The following is a 20,381-nucleotide window of genomic DNA, read 5'->3' on the forward strand; positions in this document are numbered from 1 at the left end:
AAACCCAGATAACTGCTTATATCCATAAGTAATCAAAATGTATTTAGTGCTGTAGCAAATAGTTTGTTTTTCTAATTTTCCTTTAATTAGCAGGGAAAGAATTAAAATCAATTTCTCATCCAGCAGATAAAAAATTAGGCTCTGCTTCTGCCCCTACACAAATCCAAATTTTCATGTACACCAGAAACACAAATTCATAATTGTTCTTTAATATCGTATGTATCCAATATTAAACACATTTCTATGACATTTATCTTATCTCCCTGATCACAGCTTAATAAAATTATAATTACGACCTTTGCAAGTATTATTGCCCGATCCACGTTTAATCGGCATTCTTAGCTTGAAACCTCGACTCTTGCAAGGGGGTGGCTGCATTTCCTCGGCTGACAGGGAGTCTGGACGGCACGCTCTGAGAGCGAGGGCGAGTCTGTCCCTGCTCAGCCTTGTTCCCCAATGCCCAAGGCAGAGGCTCGAAAAACAGTCGTTGAGTGATGAGTCAACACGTGAGGTGTTTGGGCATGTCTTACATTTATTCAATTGGTGCCCGTGAGAATGTGGCTCACGAGGCCCAAAGGGAAGGCAGCAGAGCCCTGTTAGGAAGGAGCTAGAAATTAGGCCAGGTTGAGTTGGCAAACATATCTGCTTTGATCAGAACTGTCCTAATTGGCTAAAGACACTGAGCTCTCCAGTGACTGTGGACGCACAGAGCCGAATCCCTCCTTTTAAAGATCCCGAATGTGACAGATGTCAGGCATTGGTTTGCTCAGGCCTGGGTGCCTGTCTGTTCTCAGGGGAACAATCTGATTTCTCCCACGGGGTGTTGTTGAGACTTGCCCGTCCTTTCTGGGGACCGCCATGGCGTGTGCGGAAGGACTGCACACGTCACTCGTGGCTGACGAGGGTCCTGGGTGCTTTGACCAAGGTTATAAACGGCGGGAGAGTATTTACGACGGCTTCAACGTTTCTCCTTCAGGCCTAAGGAACAGCAATGTGTTCTCGGGCAGGGAAGGCCAGATGCTACCGCGGTCACTTATAATCCCGCGAACAACTATGTGACCCTGGGTCGCGAGCGCACTCGTTCTTTCCCCTGGGAACCAGCTCCACGGCTCTGAGCGACGCGACCAGACCAGCGCCCAGGTGGAGCCGAAACAAAGCTTCTTGGATCTGACTTTCTGACGCTGGCTCCTGTTTGGGCAGGGGGAGGGAAAGAAGGGAAGAAAATGTGATGTGTGCTCTCGTGCCGGTATGGCCCAATTTGGAAACCTGCAGATCTGTTTGATTTCGACTGGGGGAGAGAAGACAGCGTTTGAAGTTATTTTGGTTCTTCTGTGCAGAAATCACACGCTACACCTCACAAATTCGACAATTTCATAGAGCCGTAGTCAAGCGTGTGAGTTACAATTTTATTCATTCCATTTATTCAGTGAGTCAGGCTCTGACAGGGGGTTGATTTGTTGTTTAATATTTGGGGGGGATTATTTTGGTATATTTGCAACGTGTTTACTTAAATACTGGGTGTTAAATGAGATGTTTTCGTTTGTTTTGATAGGTACTTATAAAGGCAACGTACAGCATTTCACACTTACACAGCGCTTTCCGAGTCCTCCGCACGGCACGGGCACTCGAGAATGACTACCCTGTGTGTTTGGGAAGTGCCAGCCTCACTCCGCCCAGAGAAAAGCAGGACTTGAGCCGTGGTGTTAAGCCACCAAGCCCAGAACCGAGCTAAAGGGGCTCGACCCACATCTTGGGCTCCGGGTGTCGCACTAGGACCCAAGACTGTGGGCAGCAGCAAAGAGCCCAGAGGAGGAAATGGATTCTTCTTGCTTGTTTTATGGTCCTCAGGGTGTTACCATAACAGCATGGATTCTTTCATGAACTCAGCGGAACATATGGGAAACCTATACTTAGCTTGTCATTTCAAGCCCTTCCTCCCCCACACACAGCTCCCCCCCCCCCCCAGGAGTCCTCAATATGGTACCAGTTCTGTAGATTAAAAAAAAAAAAAAAAATGCTCCATTGGGTGAAGCGTCCTTTTGTCGTGGCCCACGGGACAGCGGCGATGTGTCCTGAACTTTGATTCGAGTTGCAGTTGACCGCAAAAATGCCAAGTGGACCCTGTTCCGGGGATGGCTAGCCTATCAGCCACGGCAGGAACAGCCAGCCACCGCATCTGAACCTGGTGCGCAGCCACCAGAACAGGGATGGCTTTGGCCGAAGACGGCGACAAAATGTGCAAAACGAAGAGACGGCACAAGGCAGTCTTTAAAAATAGTCCTAAGTGTCAAAACAGACCAAACGAGAATGTGCTTCTCTGCCTAAAAATAGGCAGTGTTCAAGGGTGGGCTTCAAATAGGAAATCATCTCTCTGCTCTTTTAACTCTGATCTTTAAGGGCCTGAGATCTGATTTGTATAAACGAGAAAGCCAGTCGCTAGGCACATGCTTCCAACATGCACAGTAAGTAACGGAAGCTCGCCGGTGTGGCTCCGGGAGGGATATTAGGCAGCATCGCTCTGAAAGAGTATTGCCAAACCATCAGCTGTTCTTTTAGCATCTAAGTCATTTCTAGGATGGCACGAGTCCAAGTCTCATTCGTTAAGACAGCAGAAATCTATAAACACCTGCATGTAATTGATTAGTAAGTTGGGGTTTCTTTAACTGGCTGTTTATTCCTCTGTTCAAAACAACGCACTAAAACAAAGAACCAACAATGGCAAGTCATTGACATTGTGCCAAGTTATTAGAGACTTTTATTTCGGTAAAGTGGGTTATTGTACTTGGGGAGTTCACCTGAGTCCCTGAGGGCTCCCCTTCCATTCAAGTGCCGTGTCCTTTGTTCTTGGTTCACCGGATTGAGACCTTAAGGTGAGGTCGTGGGACAGTGGTATTTACATTTTATGTAGAAAACAATTAAATGAGAAAAGACTGGGTTTAAGGGCCAGTTCTCTAATTTGTGTTTTTGTCGATGGTAAACATACCCCCCCATTCTTCAGTCCCAAAGAGCAGAGGCTGATCTTTCCCCATCGCTGTGTCCCTCCTTCACCCAATCGCAGATATGGTTCTGCAAACCTTTTTCGTGAGTTTGTGAATTTCATCCCTAGCACACTGAGTTTGGGGTAACTCCTGTTGGCGATTGCTGGTGTTTGGGCAGAGAGAGGTGAGGCGAGGCAGGAGTGAGGCAAGTGAGGGTTTGTGAGGGCACCTGGGAGTAGGGGTGGGGGGAGAGGAAATGGGAGGAAATTCATCCCTCATCAGGCTCCTTGTTGACAGCATGGAGCCTGCTTCGGATTCTCTGTCTCCCTCTCTCTGCTCTTCCCTCACCCCCTCAAACACTTAAAGAAACCCCACAACTTTGTACAGATCTATACTGCTTTCAAAATAAAATTTTTAAGGGGTAATTACACATCCTTTTCAAACACATAAAACAGTTACAAAAACTGACCAATGTGTTAAGCCACAACACTTTCAACCTTTCCGTAAGCAAAAATTATACAGATCTTAATTACTGACCACAACGCAAAAATTAATCAGTTAATAAAATATAGATAGACCATGAAAAATAACAAAAGAATTAACGGAACAATATAGTCCTTTTTAAAAAGTTTTTATTTATTTATTTTGAGAGAGCATGCTTGTGGTTAAGCAAGCGGGGGAGGGGCAGAGAGAAAGAGAATCCCAAGCAGGCTCAGAGCCTGACTCCTGCCTTGAACTCACGAACTGACATGATTGGAGCCAGAATCAAGAGTTGAATGCTCAACCAACTGAGCCACCCAGGCACCCCACAGAAAACATACTTCGTACTAATTCTTGGGTGAAAAAAAGAAAATGACAAGCTACTTGAAAATGGATGTGCTTTCGTGCTTTGTCGAAGATTAATTGACCACAGAGTTGTGGGTTCATTTCTGGGTTTTCTATTCTGTTCCATTGATCTGTGTGTCTGAGAGGCAAACCAAGAAACAGACTCTTAACTATAGAGAACAAAGTGGTGGTTACCAGGGGGGAGGCGAGCAGGGGGAATGGTGGAACGGTGATGGGGACTAAGGACCGCACTTGCTGTGATGAGCACCGGGTGTCGTACAGGAGCGTTGAATCACCACGCTGTACGTCTGAAACCAGTATTACCCTGTATATTGACGGGAATGTAAATGAAAACTTTTTTAACAAGGGGGAAACAAGGTAAAAAAATAATAAAAATAAAGTTAACAGTAAGTAGAGGGGCACGATGCGTCTACAAAGTGGCATTGGAAAGAAATTGCTTTGCCTACATTTACAAGACAACAGGAAAGGCTGCAAATAATTGAGTTATGCTTTCACCTGGAGAAGCTAGGAAAAATAAAAATAAGCCCAAGAACAGAATACATAAACAGGAAAGCATAAATTAGTAAGATCAAAAGCAAACAGCAGCGGCGAAAATGTAGATTCGGTAAACAGAGCAAAGACATGTGACCAACATTTAATGTGTCGAAGGACAGGATGTAACTTTAAAGCATTAGAGAGAATAACTACATTAAATACCCAAAATTCAAACATCCATATGAAACAGATGATTGCCTCTACAAATAACAGCAACCAAATTTAGATGGGGACCCCTGGCTGGCTTAGTTGGAGGGGTGGGCAACTCTTGATCTCGGGGTCGTGAGTTTGAGCCCCACGTTGAGTGTGGAGATTACTAAAAACAAATAAATAAGCTTTTTTAAAAAGTGGCCACAATTAGAGAAAAAGAAAAAAAGGCAGAGAAGATACAGACTAATTTCTATAAAATACATTGAAAAGATGTTCAAGGATCAGGATCTGGACCTGAAAACTGCACCAGGTCTAGGAGATGTAGTAGGAAATTCTATAGACATTTGCAATTTGTACAAGCAGTGTCAGGGCATAGTAAAAATAGATTTTAAAATCCTTTTAAAAATGGCATATCAAATCCTCAATTTATCAAAAGAATAATACATCATATCAGAAACAACCAACTACAGTTTGTCTCTAGGAATGCTAGAGCGGTTCACCATTAGAAAATCCATGGATATACTTTATTACACTCACAGATTAATATAGAAAATGTATACGATCATCTCAATAGGTGCCAAAACGTCATTTGCTAAAATGTCACCCCATATATTAACGAGAAGAATCATAACAAAGTTGGGGCACCTGGGTGGTTCAGTTGGTTAAGCATCCAACTCCTCATTTCTGCTCATTTCTGCTCACGATCTCACGACCGTGAGATCGAGCCCTGCGTGGGGCTCGGCACTGAGCTTGCTCGGGATTCTCTCTCTTCCTCTCTCTCTCAAAATGAATGAATGAATGAATGAATGAATGAATAAACAGATGTTAAAAAAAAAAACTACAACAAGCTCTTAGAATTATTTCATAGTCTCAAAGGAGGTCCTAAGCAAGGCATGAAATCCAGAAGCCATTAAATAGGAGATTCATACATCCTATTACACGAAGATATATGCAGAACTAAAAATATAGTGCATACCACACCTGTGCAAGATGTTAACAATAGAAGAAACCGTGGTAGGTGAGGAAGGGGGGAGAGTGGGTGTATGGGAACTGCATACTTCCCGTCCGATTTTCCTGTAAGCCTAAAACTGCTCAAAGTCTATTAATTAAAAATATATACAGTAACAACGAGGGAATAACCAACAAACTAGATAAAACACTCACAACACATTTGATACAAAAGCCTCCATATCTTAATACATCAAGAACCAGGGGTGCCTGGGTGGCTCAGGCGGTTAAGTGCCTCAGTCCGTGAGTTCAAGCCCTGCATCATCAGGGCTGCATGGAGCCTGTTTGGGATTCTCTCTCTCCTCTCTCTGCACCATCCCTGCTTGCTCTCTCTCTCTCTTTCAAAATAGATAAACTTAAAAAAAAAAGAAATCATACAAATAATTGAAGAATAAGACAAAAGAACCAATAGGAAAACCAGTGAAAGATGCAGAAAAACAGTTCACAGCAAAAGAAACACCAACGGCTTTTCAATAGCCACACACACACAATGAAAGAGATGCAAATCAAAATACAATGCCAGTTTTTTTTTTTGTTTTTTTTTTTTTTTAGCTAACAAATGGGTAAATATCGAAAAAAAACTTTGGCAGTGCAAGCGTGTGGGAAACAGACACGCTGGAGCATAGCCCCTTTTAGAAAATTTGATCTTAAGATTTTTTAAATGTAACGTACACTAAACTTTAAAATCCACGTGTTCTTCGGTTGAACGGGTTTATTTTTATGAATTTTACCACGTAGCAGTGCTTGGAGATGGCTGCAAATATCTACCTATCAAGGTGTTTATAGGAGGCAAAGACAGAAAACTGCATAAATGCCCATCAAAAGATTCCGGGAGCACGACGCACCCGTGTAATGAAATGCCAGGCGGCCGCGCTTAACAAAAGAAGTAGATTTGTAGGTACTGATACTTACTTTGAAACTTCAAAGACACATTCGTAAGTGCAGTTGTTAGTGGAACAGCAGAAACCAAGAGTGGAACGGTGTCTGCCATTGATGTTTGTTAAAGGGTGTGAGAGAGAGAGAGAGAGAGAGAGAGAGAGAGAGAGAGGTAGGGGGAGAGGGAGAGGGAGAGGGAGAGGGAGAGGGAGAGGGAGAGGGAGAGGGAGAGGGAGAGGGAGAGGGAGAGGGAGAGGGAGAGAGAGGATCTATACAGGCTGCCTGGAAACATAGGCACATAAAAAAAGTGTCAGTAGGGCTGACACTGGGAGGAAAAATGGGGACTGAAGTCAAGGATATCAGGGAAACCGTATTTCATTGTTTAATTCTCTTTTTCCCATGTACATACTTTATATGGACTTTAAAAAATATATCTTAGGGGGGAAAAAACCAGGAAATAAAGAATAAGAGATCATTCTGGGTGGCCCCGTCAGTTAAGCGCTGGACTCTCGATTTGGGCTCAGGTCGTGATCTCACCGTTCGTGAGATCAAGGCCCGCATCGGGCTCTGTGCTGACCCTGCAGAGCCTGCTTGGGATTCTCTCTCCCTCTCTCTCTCTGCCCTTCCCTCATTCATGGGCATGTGAATGCACTCTCTCCCCCTCTCTCTCTCTCTCTCTCTCTCAAAATAAATAATAAACTTAAGAAAAATGAGATGATTCTTAACTAGATAGAGATTATCTATCTAAAACCTACAGCAATAGTCAGACTTCAGAGTGGCACATTAGAAGCAGCCTGGTTAAGTTCAAAATAAGGACTATCTGTGCTAATATTCAAATTGTGCCTGATGCAAAACCAGGGGGCGGGGGGGAAATGTATAAATGGTAACAATGACATAAATTACCATTTCCACGAGCGATATAATTGTTGCATAGAAAATCCAAGAAAAAAAAAAAAAAAAAGGGCGCCTGGGTGACTCAGTCGGTTAAGCGGCCGACTTCGGCTCAGGTCATGATCTCTCGGTCTGTGAGTTCGAGCACCGCTTTGGGCTCTGTGCTGACAGCTCAGAGCCTGGAGCCTGCTTCGGATTCTGTGTCTCCCTCTCTCTGCCCCTCCTCCCTCACGCTCTGTCTCTCTCTCCTTCAAAAATAAATAAACATCAGAAAAAAAATTAAAAAAAAAAAAAGAAAGTTATAGAGCATTATGGGCTGTATAACAGTTTATGTTCAAAATGTGTATGTAGTTATACATTATAAGTGCACAGAATAAAAACAAATGGTTAACTTACTTCTGGGGACAGGACAAGGATTGGAGATGTGATGAAATCAAGGGGGACTTCTGGTTCCTCTGTATGGTTTGAACTTTCAAAAGAAAAATAGAATCATACATTAATTACATCATTTTTAAAACTTCACCCAAAGGTAATGTGGCAATTTTAAAGTTCATTCAAATACATTTTTTGTTCAAAATCCTTTCATTTACAGTGTGTGTATCTTCGCATATCTTTATTGTATAAGGACTTGAATGTTTTTCAACCTTATTAAAAAACAGAAATATTTTCAAGGTGGGGAGTGGTAACATAACAACATAATGACATGATGATAACATAATCTGTAGCTTTTCCAGTTTCTCAACATAAGGACTTTAGTCTCTGTTTATCACTGCAAGAGTCCTTCACCTCCGAGTAAGGCGTATATAGTCTCCAACCTCTAATGTAAATCCTATTTCAGCTAGTGGTGCTGGATCAGAAAACACATGCTTTTAGAATGTCCAGGGCGATACCAATATTACAAAACTCATCCACAATCTTCTGGAAGGATTTAGGGCTCCCGTGAAGAACCAAAAATTTGTCAATAGTGAAACTTACTTTGGGATTCTTTTTCAAAAACTCTGTATAGCTTCTCTGAGGAATAAATTTAAAAGAGTTCCATATCTCATTATAATGCTTTGGGAAGCGTCTGAAAATTGGGACCACCACGATTTCTTGACAGACATAAGATATTTGGTTATTTGAAAAGCCATCAAGATAAGATGGGACATAGTCACATGCCCACAGATTGAAATTTCTTGAAACGTGTTGCCTTTTCTCTGGGGAGATCTTCCTACGTCCCAGGCCCTGGAGAAGAATCATAAGAAGATTAGGAGAAAAATATTTAAAGTCAAAGAGTTCTGAAGTCTTTAATAAAACCAGCTACATGATAGCCTATGTCTTAATACACAACATGGCAACCGCTATGAGAGGTATCCTTTGCCAACCTATAAATCAACACCGAAAGCATGCTGGTGGAGTTTCGTTATTGTTCTCGTAACCTTCCACTTCCACCAATGGATTTACTTGCCAAGGGGATTGGTCTTCTAGAGACATAGAGGGCAGAACCAGAGAGACCACAGCTGGAAACAGCCTATTAGCCAGCCTAGACTCCCAGGCACCCAGTCAGGTTCTCTGCACCCAGGTGGCACCTCAGTGAATCTGCCTCTGGCTGCATCCCAGCATTCAGTGGGGTAGATGGTTCTCACTCCGAGGGAAGCTGAATTCTTTCCCACTCAGGAAGCAACACCCTTGGGGGTCTGCCCACAGGATTCCTCATTAACTCTCAGGACCTCACATGTGAACCTGAGAATTACCCTGTATTTAGAATTGTGCTTTCGATCTGACCCATAATTAGAAGAAAACACTATGCTTCGACAAAAGACTAGAAGGAAATGGACATGAGATTACCCAGACTTTACATTATAGATCGTCCTGGACTCATGATGGAGTGACACCCGATAAACCCACGGGAAGCTGAAAAAAATCACACAAGGACCCTCTGTAGCAAAGTGAGTTTGTTGTTTCATAAGGACCAGTATCATTCAGAGTGACAGCAGGAGGCACCCTCAATTTAGGGTAATTTGAAGAGAGTTTAGTAACGGGACTATTTGTGGGGAACCTCACGGGGACAGTGTAGAGGCTCCAGATCCAAGGGGTTTGAGGAGGAATGTAGTCCCCATAGATGTGTCCCTGGTGCTGGGGCAGAGAGAACGGGAGAGGCTGGTTCTAGAGACACGAAGGGAAGACGCTGCCCGAGCACCTTTCTAACAAGGTACTTGCCGACAGTCCAGGAAAAAAAGTGAAGTAAAATAAAAGAAAGAGACAAAATGAATAGGGGAAAGAGGCACAAGGACAGCAACAAGTAAAGCTTGCAATTAAGTCTAACTACTTGCCGGGAATAACAATGGGAGCCCTAATCCTTCCGGAAGATTGTTGAGGTGTCGGTTAAGCATCTGACTCTTGATCTCCCCTCAGGTCATGATCTCACAGCCTGCGAGTTCAAGCCCCACGTCGGCCTCTGTGCTGACGGCACAGAGCCTGCTTAGCATTCTCTCTCACCCTCTCTCTCTCCGCCCCTCCCTGCTCTCTCTCTCTCTCTCTCTCTAAAAAATAAAAAAAAAAATGAAAAAATGAAAAAAACATTTAAACACGTCTAAATACTTGCTGATAATGTAACTATGAAAAATTGAAATATATTGAAACTTCAGGTAAGAATCCACAAAAAGGAAGGAATGGAGGGGGAAGGAAGGGGGGGAGAGAGAAACAAATCTGGAACTGAAATTTGCAGGATTTCAATTTGATAGCTGTGAAACCCAGGAGGTGCCACTTAACATTATCCCATGAAAATGGCACCTCCATGAGTTGGGACAGCACAGTCTGGCCACTAAAGTGAGGAAGGTCAGTACGTTGAAGAACTCGCCACACCCTTGGGGGCTGGGAGTTAGGGGGTAACTATAGATATTGCATTTTATATTCATAGGGTAATATAATATCAATGTATTTCTTAAACATTTATAGTTAAGGGTAACCACTGGTAGACAATAGAAGCCAGTGAGCAAATAAATTCAATCTAGCTAAGTCAGGAGAGGGACAAATTAAAAGAAACAAGCTGCAAACATGGTAAATAGGAAACAGACAATGAAACAACAGAAATAAAACCCAAAACATAAATTATCACAACAATCTGAATGGATGGAATTCTCATACAAAGAAACAATGACTCTTAGATTTTAAAAAAATGCTCTATTCTATTTATAATTAAAAAAATACAGGGGCGCCTGGGTGGCTCAGTCGGTTAAGCGTCCGACTTCGGCTCAGGTCATGATCTCACGGTTCATGAGTTCGAGCCCCACGTCGGGCTCTGTGCTGACAGCTCGGAGCCTGGAGCCTGCTTGGATTCTGTGTCTCCCTCTCTCTCTGCCCCTCCTCCGCTCTTGCTCTGTCTCTCTCTCTCTTTCAAAAATGAATAAACATAAAAAACCCTTTTTTAAAAAAATACAAATTGACTAAAAAGTAAGACAAAGAAATAAACCATAATGTAAGTAATGAATGTGAGCAATAGGAAAGTAATGATGGTTGCTAGGAATTTCCCCAAGGGATACAGGAGTGCTGATGCATAGGGGCACTTGTACCCCAATGTTTGTAGCAGCGCTTTCAACAATAACCAAATTATGGAAAGAGCCTACATGTCCATCGACTGACGAATGGATAGAGAAGATGTGGTTTATATATACAATGGAATACTGCTTGGCAATGAGAAAGAAGGAAATCTGGCCATTTGTAGCAACGTGGATGGAACTGGAGGGTGTTATGCTAAGTGAAATAAGTCAGGCAGAGAAAGACAGATACCATGTTTTCACTCATAAGTGGATCCCGAGAAACTCAACAGAAGACCAGGGGAGAGAGGAAGGGGAAAAAAAAGGTTACAGAGAGGGAAGGAGGCAAACCATAAGAGACTCTTAAATACTGAGAATAAACAGGATTGATGAGGGGTGGGGAAGAGGGGAAACTGAGGATTGATGGGGGTGGGCATGGAGGAGGGCACCTGTTGGGATGAGCACAGGATGTTGTATGGAAACCAATTTGACAATAAATTATTTAAAAAAAAAAAAGGAAAGTAATAGTGGCAAAGCTAAAATTGCAATTCAGAATTCATGCCTAAAAACACTAAAGTATGTAAAAGATGCTTTGTATTGATAAATAATAACAGCCACCAAGAACATAAAATATTCATGAATTATTATGCAGAAAAATATGATATTAAACTATATAAGGTTGAAAGAATTACATAAGGTTACAAAAATTTAGAAACTCAAGAATAATCTTAGAAGGAAAAATTGACAGATGAAGACAAAAATTAAGAAAAGGTTATGAAGGATTTAAATAACATAATTAATGGCCTTTAATAAAATTAAGAATTTTGCAACCAACTTTGTAAACACCCATGAAATTTTTGTTAAAATCAATCATGTACAAGATAACAAAGATAATCTTTATAGTTCAAAATTCATATTCTATAGAACTTATATAAACCATTGAACTAGATATGAGCAACAAAAGATGATCTGAAAAAATTCTAGCTACGTAGAAAATTCAAAACATTCTTCTAAATTATTTTTAGAATTAAAAATTAAATCATAGACTATTTGGAAGCAAATAATAATGAAACTCTAGTTTAAAAACATGTTCAGATGTAGCCAAAGCAATAATCTAAGGAAAATTCCTAGTTTTAGTAGGTTTACTAACAAAAACAGTTGCAAGTATATGAATTAAACACGCAACCTAAAAAGACATAAAAGAACAGCAAACGAAGAGTATTTTAGGAGATGTTACGCCAACAGATTTGGAAACAAATACATTTTAGACACATGTCAACAAAATCTACTCAAGAAGAAATAGAAAGTTGGGGAGCACCTGGCCGACTCGGTTGGTGGAGTGTGTGACTTTGACCTCGGGGTTGTGAGTTCAAGCCCCACCTTGGGTGTAAAGATTACTTAAAAATAAAATCTTAACAATGCACCTGGGTGGCTCAGTCGGTTCAGCATTCGACTTTTGATTTTGGCTCAGGTCACGATCTCACAGTCATGAGAGGTTGTGAGATTGAATCAGGGCTTCTCTCCCTCTCCCTCTGCCACTCCCCTACTCAAATGCTCTCTAAATAAATAAATAAATAAACCCTTAAAAATTTTTTAAAAAGAAAAATAGAAAGTTTTAATAGATTAATAATCAATGGAGAAATTAAAAAGGGAAAACAGTACAAAAAAACAAAAACTAAAAACGTTCTCAAACTCAAATAATTTTATGGGCAAATTCTACCTAAACCTCGTTAAACTGAAATTCCACACTTTATATAAACTATCCCAGAATGTAGAGGAAGTTGGAAAGCTTCCAGTGTTTTCTAGGAGACTAACATAGCTCTGATAGAATATATGTGGTACAATCCTGTTTATATCATTAACAACACATACGCTTATGTGTGTATATTTGCATGTGAATTGCAAAAAATTCTCAAATTTTGCCCACCGAACCATTATCTGTGAGTCATCAAGGTAGGATTGTGAGGAGGGAAAGTAAGAGTGCAAATTTTTAAGAAAATTTATTTGATTCTGTATTCTTTGAAAGTTGTAAAGGACATCTGTTACTTTGATAATTTAAAAAATGATGTTAAACATTCCATTTAGAGAGTCAGGCAGAGTGGGTATTCTCGCTCTGTGTTCAACACTCTGCCAGGGAAAACCAGATTTTTTTTTTTTTAGGTTAAACCACTTCAATGTAGCTTAAAGATGGTAGGCTGGAGGAAAGAGTAATTTCGGGCAAGTTTTTAGCATCACTGTTCTCAGGTTCCTCGTCTCTAAATCGGGGATGATAAGAGTAATTAGCCAGCAGTGTTGTCGTGATGGTTCAATGAGATCATAGGAGATGCTAGCACAGGGCAAATGCTTTACAAATGGTGGGTATTCTTTTTTTTTTTTAAATGTTTATTTTTGAGAGAGAGAGAGAGAGACAGAGACAGAGTGTGAGTAGGGGAGGGTCAGGGCCAGAAGGAGACGCGGAACTAGAAGCGGGCTCCAGGCTCTGAGCTGTCAGCATAGAGCCCGATGTGGGGCTCGAACTCGCAGGCCGCTAGATCATGACCTGAGCCGAAGTCAGACGTTTAACCGACTGAGCCACCCAGGCGCCCCATAAATGGTGTGTATTCTTAACGTCGTCGTCGTCGTCATCATCATGGACTTTCAGAGTTGGGAAAGAGTCTCAGAGATCACGTGATCCAACCCTCTACCTCAGCTGTGTTAACCCTCCCCTGCCTCCTTTGACAGCCCCATGGCCACATGAGCACTGCCAATGTGGGTCTTCTAAACTCAGAGGTGCCACAAGAATAAAACACAAACTGGATTTTAAAGACTTCGCTTGGGGAATGTAAAATATCTCATGAGTAATGCTTACATTGATTACGTGTCGAACTGATCATTTGGGGAATTATCGAGTTAAATAAAATACATTAGTAAAATTAATGTCACCTCTTTTTTACTCCACCTGGCTACTAGAACCTTTCCAGTCGCGTGTGCCGCTCACAACATATAGGTTTCCACGGCACGGTGCTGTGTTAACCGCCACTACGTGCTCTCAGACTTTATTTCCTCCGCTGAGGGCAACTCACCCCCTCTAGGGGAAAGACAACTCCAGTTATGGGAAGTCCTTTGTACTTTGTAAGCTCGCCTCCCTCTGACCTGTCCCGGCGGGGCTTGGTTCTATCCACCAGAGACACACATGGGAAACCCCTCTTTCCCGTTACAGACCTTCCCACGAAAGCTCGCGAATGGGGCAGTTCGTACTTTGAGAAGTGTGAGGTGCACACATGACCTTGTTCCCGAGTTGGGGAAAGTCGTCTAGCATCACGTGCTAGAGGCGCTCCCAGTTTTGCTAGTACTCTGGAGGGAAATACAGAGTCAAGGTAGCATCCAGAGCTCTGAAAGCTGTAGCGATTGTCGTGTACGGAGAAGGGGAAGTTGTTATCTACCGCTTGCTAGAAGAGATTGGGAAGGAGTTGGAAAAAAGACACATCAGAATCCCAGCGTGCTGGCAGAACCTGCAGACAGAGCTAAACCCATCACCGGAGAGGAGCAGACGGCGCGGGACAGGAGGTCATGGGTGTGCCTGTCAACTCAAGGCTTTAAAAGTCAACCTCATTGGTGATCTTGCGGAAAATCATAAAAATTCTCTTTCCAGACACCCTCTTTGGAGGCAAAGAGGGAAAAGCGTATAAGCTCGTGGAATTGAAAGCTGGAAAGGGACTTTGGAGGCCATCAAGACCAAAGGTCTTCCTCTGACCAATAAGGATCCTGGCCCAGGTTGGCTGCGTGAGTTAGCTAAGGGTGAAGTCCACACTGGCTTCTCCCTGAGGCCACTTCGTGCCCCTGAAGTCGCTGGTGAACTGGCCAGGGAGGCAGAACGTGCATGTTAACGATCTGCGAGCTGTAACCAAAGATGGTGTTTTCCTGTCCACAGAGGAGCCTAACTTGATCGTCTGAGCCAGGAGGCAGTTCCTTCTAGGAAGTATCTGGGGTGTCGGAGTGACCAGGATAGGACGTGGGATGCTACCCGCATTTAAGGACCCAAAGATGACGAAAGAGTAGTTCCTTCCGAGGAAGAATTGACGGGCCAGGAATGCCAGTGGGTGCCGCCCCCTTGGAGAGCCACAGGGACGCGTGGCCCGGGCCAGCGCCCGGGACTCACCTTCTCTCGAACCTTGTAGATTGGGGGTAGCCTCCCCTCCACTTGCTGAGACACACGTGGGCTGTGCGGTTCTTTCAACATAGCACTTGTGATGGATTCCGGTGTCTTCTGCGTTAGTCCAATCTGAGGGAACTAGAAAACCAGCACAGGCCGTGATTAAAACCAGACACATCTGAACCTCAAAGCCAAGTATCGGGGCTTCCTCTGTAACGTGATCAAAATGCAATTTGGGTGCTTCTGGTGGGCGAAGGAAATGGCGTAATTTTCGTAATTTGCAAGTATTCTTTCCAAGACCAAAAAATATTGTAATGGCCCAAGGCCATCACTGCGGGCTGTTTCAAGTTACCGGGGCCCGCCCCTGCTGTGCTGGAGCCTGGAAATGTTTCTGTGGCCTGGTGAGGGGGGGTGTGACCTGTGAGCAAAAGCTGATGTGCTCTGAGAAGACAGAAATGGGTTGAGCTCTTTCTTCCTGTCAGGGCGCTCCCCGTACCGGGGCTGAGGACCCAGCCCACGTTCACAGGGGTGAGCCCACCTCCCCCGGTAGGAGATGGAGGAGAAACGTAGCTGACTCTGCCCTGAGAAGGCAGAACGGTAGAGGGGAGAGGGAAAAAATAGGGGATAGGATACAAAGCAAAATAGTAATAATAAAGATTATCTGGGGAGGCGGTTGGCATCTCCCTATGAACAGGAAGGAAGGAAATAGGACGGGGCAGAGGGAAGACGTCCCAAGGGAGGCCTTGACCCACCCCACAGAGAGTTCTGGGCGCGTGATGGCCTCTCAGAATCATCCTGAGCTAGGGCGACGGGACTGGCCTTTTCTGCACCCTCATCGATCAGTCACCAGGTGTGGGTTGATCTAGGAAGAGGGGGTGATTTTTGAGGAGGCAGCTCTCTTCAGCCAGGGGTTATCCCTGGGGTCAGAGCACCGAGGCCTTCCAACAAAGGGAGGAAGCAGAATTTGGTGGCTGGGTCATAGACTGTGGATTCAAAGTTCCCAAGGCCAATCCCAGCTCTCTCTCCTATGAGGTCAGGCCTATGCAAGAGACTTCACTTTTCCACGCCCCAGTTTCCTTGCCTGTAAATTGGAATAATAACACTTCTTTGACAGGGTGGGTGCGATTAAAAGAAAGTCCACGCACCAGAGAGTGCTCGATGACTGTTAGCAGGTTGTATCTCTGCTCACAGCTGTCCCCTCCTTGGTCCCCAGACCTACCGCCAGGCCTCAGGCCAGTCCTCCTTGCTTTCTGCTGGATTATAAGGAACTTGACCAACACTGCCATTCTCCCTCATGCCTTCTCACGTCACAGCGTACCTGTATACTCAGGTGGCTCCTGTTCCCTGCCTGTGCAAGTGCGTTCAGTACGTGACTGTTTACGTCAAAAGGGGGGGGGGAGATTACGTCCTACGTGATGTGTACTTGGTGGGGTGTTCTCGGCAGCAATGGGCAGCACTGGGCTAGGTGACACACAGCGGCCGAGCGGCCTTTGAAACACAGTGCTGAGTGGGAAAAAGAAAGAAGCAGAATGAGATCTATAGCCCAACGCCATTTTTTTTTAATTTTTCTTTTAACGTTTTATTTATTTTTGAGACAGAGAGAGACAGAGCATGAAAGGGGGAGGGGCAGAGAGAGAGAGAGACACAGAACCGGAAGCAGGCTCCAGGCTCTGAGCCATCAGTCCCGAGCCCGACGCGGGGATCGAACTCACGGACCGCGAGATCGTGACCTGAGCTGAAGTCGGACGCTTAACCGACTGAGCCACCCAGGCGCCCCTAGCCCAACGCCATTTATGTGAAAAAAATAATCCATGCACGCAAGACCACAATGCCTAACTTACAGAACACATCCGAATCAAAGAACTCTCAGGAAACACTTTGGAATGACTGCACGTGGAGCAAGGAGAGATGGGATGGGGATCAGAGCAGTGCCCAGCCAGTGCCCTCCTTGCCAGCCGGGAGCTAGGGCCCGGCCAGCCAGCAGCCAGCACCAAGGCTCTCTGAAGGAGGAGGAATGGAGGAAGGAACCAGGAAGGAGGATGACTCTTTCCCCCTATTATGTTCCACTATTTAAACATTTTGTAACTAAATGCACCCATTACGTTCTCTTTTTTTCCACAACAAAGATCATCGTATTTGTTTCCGTTTACCGTTGTAACACATACTCATGGTTTAAGAAGATGTGAACATAAAAACATAACGCAATCAAATTCCCCTGAACTCAGTGGTGACCATCGTTTTTTTTTTTTAAATGTTTATTTATTTAAATGTTTATTTTTGAGAGACAGAGAGACAGAGCACGATCAGGGGAGGGGCAGAGAGAGAGAGACAGAATCTGAAGCAGGCTCCAGGCTCCGAGCTGTCCGCACAGAGCTTGACGCGGGGCTCGAACTCACGAACTGTGAGATCGTGACCTGAGCCGAAGTCGGACGCTTAGCCGACTGAGCCACCCAGGGGCCCCAGATGGTGACCATCCTAGGCATACATCCCCATTACATGCACGTGCAGCCACGGACGTGTAGATGTGTGTGTGTACCTGTGTATAATGTGGCATATCTAGGATCATAGTATACATGCGGTTTCTAAACACCACGAACGCCTCCTTATTGAACAGTCATTTTTGGTGACTTTCTCCCCACCTTTCTGTCACCCCGGATCACAATATTCAATATTCGCGGCTGCGCGCTCACAGACGGAGACACGGCCACCTGCAGAGGAGGTTTCCGTCACTCTACAAACATCAGACCGTGTGATATGTACTGTTCTGCTCTTTGCTTTCCCACTTAGCAAGATACCCTAGACATTTGCCAAAGTCAACCTATAGGCTTCTAACTCCTTCTGTTATGTTTTTTTCATGTCTTAAAACAATTCTTTTTCCAAAGTAAATACAAATAATACAGAGGGCCTCCAGACTCGTAACCTTTCCTTTCTCTCTTCCTCCGGTCTGGCTGTGTCAACATTCCTGTCTGGGCAGCTATGGAAAATCAGGGGTGGGGCTGGGAGGGTGGGAGTTTCTGCAGCATCAGGAACCATCGCTCTCCCCAGCTAAGTGACAACTGATTTGAGTTCATTTGTATTCCGGAAGTCTATGGACTAAATCACTGAGGGGGGAAAAAAAAAGCGGCTCTAGCATTTTAATTTCACTCTTTTAAAATATATATTGAATGGTGATAACATGATAGCTGTGACATAAACCCTTCTGTTAGATATTGTAACCATGAAATACAGCTTTTTAACTAGTTGGCGGTGAAATTTGTGCTGCATTCAATCACGCAACGATTGCAGTATTAAACAGGAAGGTGAAAGTGTATGGAGAAAGCCTCTCCTACCCGGCAACAGCCACATTTCAACCAGCAAGGTCAACTGCAAAATGACGGTCACCTCTAATGTGGCAATTACTGTCCTCCCAAATGGGCCGCTGCTGACTCAAAGCCAACAATTTCTTTCATTTCCCCGACTTGTCTGCAAGTTACTTTGGGAAGCTTCAGGATCAGCACTATTCTGTTCATGCTCTTGGGTGCTGGCAGCAGAAGGGCCCCACAGCAAGTGCTCAAGTCAGACTTCGGGAGGCAATGCCTCTAGACCCGAAACCGGGCTCTGGGAAGTCGTGGGATCGCAAGAGGAAACGAAACGCTCTCTCTTGCTTTCCCCCATACAGCAGAACCCTGACTTTGTTTGAGGCGACGTATAAAAAATACCTCCCCAAACTCCCGTGCAGCAAGCTCAGCCACATGACCCAAAGAGACGCTAGCGGGGGTCTGCGGGGCGGGGCCCCTGGGATAACTTTGTTTTCCCCCACCAAAGAGACAGACTTAGAGGACAGGTGCCAGGGGTCGTTTTGTTCCTTGACCGTCCCCCCTCATTTACCTGCCTGAGTTGAACAGCCCCACTCCAAGGATAACAGAACAGAGGACCGAAAAAATCCCGATGACCCCCACGGACGTCTGTACCAGCCCTGAGCTGCCTACTTCTGGATTTGTTGTTGCTCGAGAAATACAAACCCTTATTTATAAGGTGACGACGCTGTAGTCAGCTTTTTATGATATCCAGGCAAACACAATCCTCATGGGTGTTGTAGCTGATAGAAAGAAGGGAAGCTAGTCTGAGAAACTTGTATTCTTCTCTTGGAGACTGATTGGTGTTATGTAGTTCACACTCTTTCCCATTTTACTTTGGCTGCCAGGAATCTCAGTGTCAAATCTGATGATATTATATAAATAGCTGTCATGTAGGCCATATGGCCTGTATGTGTTCTGTATTTTCCCGGTCTCAGCCTCTTCTTCTAAAATATATTCAAACTGATTCTGAATTTTTATTTTTTTATACTTTCCTATTTTATTTTGAATATTTTCCATATATTACTGTAAATCTTTGAGGAATGAAGCAGGGTGTATAAGGAGTAAAAAATATATATGTATATGTATATACATTAATATATATAATAGTTACCAAGTAATGAATGGTTACTCTGTTTCCATGAATCCTACTAACCGCTGTATATGAATTGTGTCATTAATCCACACAATAACCCTCTAACCTTGGTGTACACTATGATCCCATGTAACAGACACAGAGACTGATTTAGAAGGACTAAGCACACAGCAGCGACTGCCTAATGGACGTTCACGAGTGTGCTGAGTGTTTTACACACCGGATTTATTTCATTTAGTCCCCCCGAGAACGCTATGAGAGTCCCATTCGACAGGTGAAGGAACCGAGGCTAGGTGAGGCGATTCCTCAAAAGGGATGCCAGGAGAAGCAGCAGAAGCGGGATCTAGACCCAGTTCTGCGAGCTTGGCCACACCCACGTGACCTGAGGAAGGCGAGAGGAGTCCCCATCTTTCTTACCCATCTTCCGTCCTGGTCGAAAGGTGGGTTGAAGCGTCTTCCTCTGACCATTTTCTGCGGGAAGCGGAAGGTGGCTGAGGTTGGCTCCCTTATGTCCCCATTGCCTCGTAAACTCTCTGCATCTGGAAGACGTCCCTCCTCCTGCTCCTGAACTTTGGCCTCTCCTAGAAGGGGAGGTCCAGGGGGACCCACTGTTGCCATAGAATTCCGATGCCCCCATCACAATGGGGGAGGGCTGTGGGTCTTCTAAGCCCTCTGAGGGTTCCTGCACAGGCTACCTGCGGCTGCTCCCCCCAGGCTCCCGGCTGAGGAAGCCCCATTGATGGGTCAGACAAGTGAGGACAACACAGCCTTAAGGAAAAGGCAGGAAGAGCTCGGACAAGGAGAGGCCTGCTGGTCAATGCTTGATGACCAGGTCTCTGGAAGACAGTCCGATTTGTAGTGCTGTTGGCCAATTTCCATGATGTAAATACTTGTACCGTGATTTTTTAAGCTAACACTGACAAACACGGAGTCGGGAAGAGATGTGCGCACAGGCTCCAGGCCCCCTCCCTGGGTCATAGGATTCATCTCCCAGGCTCGCTCCCTCCCAGGCCAGACTCT

The 20,381-nt window shown here is 44.4% G+C and overlaps 1 protein-coding gene across 4 annotated transcripts; it reads right to left on the bottom strand.

Moving 5' to 3' along the window:
• Positions 1-512: 512 nt before the first annotated feature.
• TEX36 (testis expressed 36) lies at positions 513-19,955 on the bottom strand. Of its 4 annotated transcripts, none has more exons than XM_019424655.2 (6): positions 19,779-19,955; positions 14,937-15,068; positions 14,146-14,226; positions 8,259-8,507; positions 7,680-7,752; positions 1,076-1,188 (listed from the first exon to the last, which is right to left on the bottom strand). In XM_019424655.2, exons 1-5 carry the CDS (start codon positions 19,827-19,829, stop codon positions 7,717-7,719), a joined length of 549 nt encoding a protein of 182 aa, XP_019280200.2. In that variant the 5' UTR covers positions 19,830-19,955; the 3' UTR covers positions 1,076-1,188; positions 7,680-7,716. The 4 variants fall into 4 exon arrangements, with proteins under 4 accessions (XP_053765990.1, XP_019280200.2, XP_019280202.2 ...); XM_019424656.2 differs by lacking the exon at positions 1,076-1,188 and adding an exon at positions 3,656-4,111; XM_019424657.2 differs by lacking the exon at positions 8,259-8,507.
• Positions 19,956-20,381: the final 426 nt, after the last annotated feature.

Source organism: Panthera pardus, unplaced genomic scaffold, assembly GCF_024362965.1.
Source record: "Panthera pardus isolate Hobbes unplaced genomic scaffold, ASM2436296v1 HiC_scaffold_22, whole genome shotgun sequence".
Lineage (NCBI taxonomy): Eukaryota > Metazoa > Chordata > Mammalia > Carnivora > Felidae > Panthera > Panthera pardus.